Source organism: Paramisgurnus dabryanus, chromosome 6, assembly GCF_030506205.2.
Source record: "Paramisgurnus dabryanus chromosome 6, PD_genome_1.1, whole genome shotgun sequence".
Lineage (NCBI taxonomy): Eukaryota > Metazoa > Chordata > Actinopteri > Cypriniformes > Cobitidae > Paramisgurnus > Paramisgurnus dabryanus.
Genome location: NC_133342.1, coordinates 36,934,460 through 36,942,351, shown reverse-complemented (window position 1 = coordinate 36,942,351; position 7,892 = coordinate 36,934,460). Strand labels below are relative to the sequence as shown.

At 35.8% G+C, this 7,892-nt stretch overlaps 1 protein-coding gene across 1 annotated transcript; it reads right to left on the bottom strand.

The window, feature by feature from the left end:
* Window positions 1-4,102: 4,102 nt before the first annotated feature.
* Window positions 4,103-7,892, bottom strand: LOC135767060 (CD59 glycoprotein-like). Its single transcript, XM_065276652.2, has 4 exons — window positions 7,790-7,892; window positions 7,492-7,545; window positions 6,487-6,609; window positions 4,103-4,531 (listed from the first exon to the last, which is right to left on the bottom strand). The coding sequence occupies exons 2-4, from the start codon at window positions 7,541-7,543 to the stop codon at window positions 4,428-4,430; spliced, it is 279 nt and encodes a 92-aa protein (XP_065132724.1). The 5' UTR covers window positions 7,544-7,545; window positions 7,790-7,892; the 3' UTR covers window positions 4,103-4,427.

The following is a 7,892-nucleotide window of genomic DNA, read 5'->3' as shown; positions in this document are numbered from 1 at the left end:
AAGATCAATGTAAAATCTTTATTGTGAATGGTTACTTCAATTTTATTAGTTTAATCCAATGTTTCACTTTTTACAGTGTAGGCTACTGTCATGTTTCAGGAATTTCCAGGAATCCAGTGTTAAAGGGATAGTTCTTTAATAGAAATTTTAATTCTGTCATCATTTACTCACTTTCATTTCGTTACAAACCTGTATAAATTTCTTTATTCAGAGAAAGAAATTAGGAAGATATTTTGAGAAATGTTTGTAACCAAACTGTTCGTGGACCTTATTCACTTCCATAGTATTTGTTTTTCCTATGGAAGTGAATGGGATCCATGAACAGTTTGGCTTACCTATCAAGTTATAGTATTGAGCTAAAAACAAGGTCACAAACACTTTGTATGTCTATGTTTGCATGATCCAGTCATTCAGAAATTTCCAATTAAATGTTTGAATATGTGTTAATAAACTCAATAACATTTCTTTTTCCAACACCCTCTTAAAATGAATGTGTTAAAATCTAAAACATCTAATGTGTTGTCCTTAACTTGACACATCTCTGTGTTTTTGGAACAACATACTTTGTTTTGTCCTTTTTATTAATTTGAACACAAAATCAACCCGAAATGACACATAGGCCCCTATCTTGCACCCAGCGCAATTTACTTTGTCAGTGACGCATGTATCATTCGTATTTTGCACCGGCGCACAGCGGGTTTTTTCCTCCACAGACGCATGTCGGCAAACAAGGGAATGAACATGCGCTCCTTGGAAAGTATAAAAAAGTAGGCATGTTCCAGCGCAAACCATCCCTGATGCTTTTTTGCAGTTTCAAAAAACAATTGTGCCACTGACCAGAAAAAAAACTAGTCTAAAGTCAGTTGTGCATTGTTCATTATGCTATTTTAAGGGCGCATGCTTGACTATAATGTATAGCGTGCATAACGTGCACACACTTTGCTTATCTAATCTACACAGATGCAACAGTTATTTTTGCAAATCATAAATTGTTTCAATAAAAAATATAAACACATGAGATAAGGGAAATCATTGTGGTGAGCATTGTGGTGATAGTTTTTATTTATTTTGTGTGGCTGCGTTAAAAAATTATCATGCAATTAATGAGTTAAATATTTTCATAAGTTTGTTGTGTGGCTTTATTACGTTTATTTTATGTAAATAATAATTAAAATGTTTTCATAAGAAACCTTAATGTATGTGAACTTGATTTGTAAGTGTACTTTGGGGTTGGACTGCTTGCGTTTCTTGGCTTTCAGCGGTGAGGGTGGACGCAGCGATGTCCTCTGCTGGCGTCAGGTCCTGTGTAGAGGCAGATCCACCTCCCGTTACACGGCGTGCCCGATTTATGCTGGCAAGCTTGGGATTCCCCCGTCTCCTGACATCATTGTAGCGCTTGCGGCGCAATGTCCTGGGGATGCCAGCTGATGAGACAATTGTGGCTATTTCCTCCCATGCCTGTTTAACCGACGCTGATTTGGCCGGGTTTCTCCCATCCCCATACAAAACAACTTCTCTGTCTTTGACTGCTCTTACAAGAACGTCGGTCTCCTCGGCTGTGAACCGCTCCTGGCGTGCGCCTGGTAAATCCATCATAATAATAGCAACCCGCCATGGAACTTGCGCACTTGCGTTTAAAGGGAATGTTGGATAGCGTTCTGATTGGTTTATTTGACGTTACGGCAAAACCACACCTATGAATAATGAACCTACTTCAGACCAACCCCTTATTGATTTGCGCCTGGCGCAAGAGTTATTTCTCCCGCCGGGAAAATAGCAACAGCGCCCAAGGTCCGCCCACAAAGTCACTTGCGCTTTGCGCTTGCGTTTCTTCTTCTTCCTTTATTTCTTAACGCCATTCCAGCATCTACGGCTAAATTCATGGCGAGAACCAGGTAATCCATACACAAGATTATTCAGACAAGTTGATTTATACACAAGTTGGGGGAGGGACAATTTGGTATCTCCAATTTGCCTAACTTGCGTGTTTTTGGCCTGTGGGAGGAAACTCGATACCCGGAGTAAACCCACGCTGTCACAGGGAGAACATGCAGAAACTCCACACAGAAAAGCCACCTGCACTAGCCGAGGCTTGAACTGGGAACCTTCTTGCTGTGAGGCAACAGTGCTACCCACTGAGCCACTGTGCCGCCCCACTGGGTTTGTCAGTGCAGGTTATCAGCTCAAACATGTGTTTTAGACTAGCCTTAAAACTGTGAAACCGGAGGAATGTGTAGTAGGGAAATCTTAAAATTGTAATTGGATTATAATAATGAAAGCGGTATTTACATAATGTACAAAAGAAATTCCTAAATTACCCTAATGTCAGCAGTCTCCCAGTAAGCAGGGCGACAGTGGTCATGTGGTAAAAAAAACTCCTTTGGGAAAACCAGAAACCCCTAACCTGATGTTCAGTCAAAACCCACATTTGTATTTCTGTTTTGTTATTTTGTAAGAAATCATTATAAGGTTGCATGTCGGACGTGCTTATATCTTTATAGAGTAGGCCTATATGGTATGGGTGGTGGGGGCCTACATTTATATTTTTTCAGGGGCCCCCTGAATTTTTTAGTTCATACCGGTCAACATTAGAATTTGAAGATAAGGGAAATGCCTTGAACCCTAACTGCCAGGAAATCATTTAAAGGCGGTGTGTGTAGATTTTTGCGGCATCTAGTGGTGAGATTGCGATTTGCAAACAACAGCTCACTTCAAAACTCATATGGTAGCTTCCAGGGCCGGGTTTCCCAAAGGGATCGTAAGGCTAAGTAGATCTTAAAAACGATCGTACGAATCATCTTAGAATTACGGGCCATTTCCCAAAAGCTTCGTAACTTAAGTAGCACTTGAAAATCATCGTAGATCTACGAGTGGTCTGGAGTAATCGTTAATTCTTAAGTGCATCGTAAGACAACAGAGTTACAAGGTACCTGCAGGACAACCAGCAAATTGCACTCATGCAATGACGACGATAATGTAATGTTTTAAATATATGCTATATTTATTTATTGGGTTCTTCTTTGTTTATTTTATATTAAATATATAATATAATATATTAAAAATTCAAATGGGAAATCAAATTCAAACGACTAAACATAAATTAATAAAGAAGAAAAACGTATTTGGTACAAGTTGGTAAAAGTTTTTTTTTGTATTTTGGTAACAGTTGGTAGCCTACTAGCAAATTGATAAATGGTTCCTACCGATTGCTGCTATAATTCATCTAATTTGTTTTTGAAGGGAAATGGCATCTAATTAAAGAAACCAAATAAATATTTACAGTAAAATGCTATAATCCATAATAATAAATAAACATAGATGATAAAAACAAATTATAATAATAATTATCTAAACTATAATATAAAAGGCAGAATGCATTTCACGGTGGGACCTAACTAAATACGGAAAATAATATTTCATTATGCACAAATTATTAAAACATTTCATATAAACAATTGAACAATTATGAATAATAATATAAAAAATGTTAGTGCACATCGGCAAAAGATCATTAGCCTAAACAAGCTTCTGCTACAAATTTGAGTCATTCTATTGGTGACATTTCAGCACTTGACAAACTGATAGCGACTCGTAAGTAGCACTTAAAACCCAGCTGTGAACGATTGTTATACGTGCATCTTTGGGAAACGCACGTAAATGAACAACGAATGTTCGTTAAGTAGCTCGTAGAAAGCACTCTTAAGTGCTAAGTTCAATCGTTATCGGGAAACCCAGCCCAGGACATGTTGTCCAGGAAAACAGCATTATGCTCCGGCTACAGCCCTGGTAACACACTAGACATAAAAACAATTCTTGAAAAGTATATTTGTAGCAAGAAATGAGAGATAAGCACACAGTAATATGAACACCTAAAAATTAAAATGGTTGGTAGACTTTTATAATTTTTGTTTTGTCTTTTTTGGTTTAAAATTTTCATTATTATAATTATATTGTTAAAATTAAAAATAATCTTGCAGTTGTAAGAGTTTCTTAAACATTCCCAGAAATACCCATCCTACAAAGTGATGCTAAATAAATGATAGAAATGAAATGGCTTCAAAACATATTTTTTATGACTGAATCAGGCTGACTACATAAGGTTAATAGCATGTAGAAAACAAGTGAAACAACACTTTCCATGAATGCAAATTTATTTTAAATGATTTAATAAATAAAAAGTGCCCAAAGTTACACAATCACTAACAAGTATATACTAACAAGCATGCACCTATTATTTAGTTGTATAAAAATCATAAATGTAGTATAAAATCATCTAACGCATCATTATTTGCAGGCTCTGTAGATTCGTTTCTTGTAATACCCCAAAAACATCCGAAATTAATCATTATTACTACTTATATAAATAATCTTCCCAATTAAGTTGTTTCTTCATATATAAAATATAATGTATGTTGAGCCCTGTATATTTAATTGCACAGGTCTTTTTGACAGCATTTGGATACAGATATTAAAGGACTGGACTGAAGTATCAAGCAGTCGGACATTGAAATGCACCTCCGGAAGTGGGAATCTAGAGGAAAACAATGGAATAGAAAACAATCTGAAACAAAGATTCGAAAATGAAAGATATCTAAAACAAAATGGGCCTCATTAATCTATTTTGAGCATGCCTACATATATATCATGAATATAACGTATAAGTTGTAAAAGTGAAGTTAAAAATAATGTAACTGAGTATGTATGAATGAAGTCAAGGCAACATAAAAAACATATACAAATTAACAAATAGACATACAGGTGCTGGTCATATAATTAGAATATCATCAAAAAGTTGATTTATTTCACTAATTCCATTCAAAAAGGGAAACTTGTATATTATATTTATTCATTACACACAGACTACACTAGTCAACATTTGAAGAGGATAAAAACCTTTCTTAAAAGTTGTCTTAAAACCAATACACAATACCCGTTCTTGTCTTAGGACAACTTTGATAAACATTTTTGATCCACTTCAAATGTTGACTAGTATATTTCAAATGTTTATTTCTTTTACTTTTGATGATTATAACTGACAAGGAAAATCCCAAATTCAGTATCTCAGAAAATTATAACATTGTGAAAAGGTTTAATATTGAAGACACCTGGTTCCACACTCTAATCAGCTAATTAACTCAAAACCCCTGGCTTTTAAAAACACCAGACAAAGCCTTTTAATGGTCTCTCAGTCTAGATCTGTAGGCTACACAATACTAGGGAAGATTGCTGACTTGTGCAAGGTGTCAATGGTCTTCTTTTGGAAAACTTTCAAGTAGAGCAAGAAACAAAGGGTCATTGCAAAAGAGGCTGGCTGTTCACAGAGCTCTGTGTCCAAGCACATTAATAAAGAGGCGAAGGGAAGGAAAAGATGTGGTTGAAAAAAGTTTACAAGCAATAGGGATAACCACACCCTGGAGAGGATTGTGAAACAAAACTGCAGCTGGAGTCAGTGCTTCAAGAGGCATTATGCACAGGTGTATGCAAGACTTTGGTTACAGCTGTCGCATTTCTTGTGTCAAGCCACTCTTGAACAACAGACAGTGTCAGAAGCGTCTCTGACTGGACTGCTGCTGCTGAGTAGTCCAAAGTTATGTTCTCTGATCAAAGTAAATTTAGCATTTCCTCTGGAAATCAGGGTCCCAGAGTCTGGAGGAAGAGAGGAGAGGCACACAATAAACGTCGCTTGAGGTCCAGTGTAAAGTTTCCACAGTCAGTGAGAAGTCAGTTGGAGGTGCCATGTCATCTGTTGGTGTTGGTCCACTGTGTTTTCTGAGGTCCATGGTCAACGCAACCGTATACCAGGAAGTTTTAGAGCACTTCATGCTTCCTACTGCTGACCAACTTTATGGAGATGCAGATGTAATTTTCCAACAGGACTTGGCACCTGCAAACAGTGCCAAAGCTTCCAGTACTTTGTTTAAGGACCATGGTATCCCTGTTTTTAATTGGCCAGCAAACTCGCCTGACCCTCATAGAAATCTATGGGGTATTGTGAAGAGGAAGATGCGATATGCCAGATCCAACAATGCAGAAGAGCTGAAGGCCACTATCAGAGCAACCTGGGCTCTCATAACACCTGAGCAGTGCCACAGACTGATCGACTCCATGCCACGCCGCATTGCTGCAGTAATCCATGCAAAAGACGCCCCAACTAAGTATTGAGTGCTCATACTTTTCAAGTTCATACTTTTCAGCCAAAATTTCTAAAAATCTTTCTTTGTATTGGTTTTAAGTAATATTCTACTTTTTTGAGATACTGAATTTGGGATTTTCCTTAGTTGTCAGTTATAATCATCAAAATTAAAAGAAATAAACATTTGAAATATATCAGTCTGTGTGTAATAACTGAATATAATATACAAGTTTCACTTTTTGAATGTAATTAGTGAAATAAATCAACTTTTTGATGATATTCTAATTATATGACTAGCACCTATATGTGTGTTTCTTTTAAAATCAATTGCATACAGATGAGTGTAAACTCACAAGGAGAGGTTAAGAATCTGGCAGATACACAGGTATCTTTTTTATAACCACAAGTCTCTTTCGTGGTCACACAACTTCCACCAGGTGTGCCAGGAACACATTTATAACATTTCAAAGCAAATCCTACAACACAATAAGACAATCAGTGCAAGACATCATAAATCACACACAGAGAGATTAACTGAGTTTTGCAGTGACAACACGAACAACGGGGACTTTGTTCACACAATCAGAATACTTAACAGAACATAAACCATTCAGCAAAAAAATATATTTTCAAATATAATTGAAATATTTTAAAGCATTTATGTTAATTGGAAGAAAAACTTTGTATGTTATTAAAATTCAATTTAAACTGCTCAACTGCAAAAACATACTTATAATGTTATATTTTATACATACTTATTCATTTTATACTTATACTTTACTCTTCTATGCAACAACACGCTCACACTTACTGATGATTGGAATAAATTAAACTGGGTGCTGAATCCCTCAATGTAAATAATGTCATATAGTGTAAGAAAGGGACAGCACTCACAGTTCAAATTGCAAAATAGCGTTTAATCGCCCACAACGAACGTTTCTCGGCCCACAACGCCCTTCTTCAGCGTGTAATGGCGATAAACGTTCGTTGTGGGCGATTAAACGCTATTTTGCAATTTGAACTGTGAGTGCTGTCCCTTTCTTACACTATATGACATACTTATACTTTATACATTTTGTAAAAACATTTTTATTTTGGAAAGGAATTTTTTTGCCGTATGAGATCGAAAATTTGAAATGTATTTGTTGCCCCTGAAATATATGCAAATATATAAAGGTTAAAACATATATTTTCAAATAAAAATATATTTAGGTTTACCTAGCATATATTTCAAACATATTTTTGGCCTAATAAAATTATTTTTTTCTGGCAATTATAGGAATAACTGTGCAAAGAAACATGAGTTATCATGTGTAGAATTAAAACAGCACAGATTGGTTTCATCTATTGAGACTCACCATCAGCCAACAGCAGTGCGAGAACCAATGACAGCAGCAGAACCTTCATCATTACTGAAAGCAGAAACCACAATGATCAAATGACTAATGGATGATTGTCATATGAATTATTAGACCTCACTGATCAAAAGATAATTCCTGCACTAAATGTATTTAATTTGATTTATAATAACCATATAATAACATAAAAACTAAAATTCAGGGATTATTCATATATCAATTACTGTATCTGATATATCAATAAAGCATTTTTTCTTATTACTGTAGAGCATTGTTAATTAATGGAGTACAAACATACCTTTAGTGTGTAGTGCTGAGCTGATACAAGTTCACAGGCAGCTGTGTTTGGCTCTTATATAGGATATTGTCATGTTACAGTTATACGTTCCAGGAAACCAATA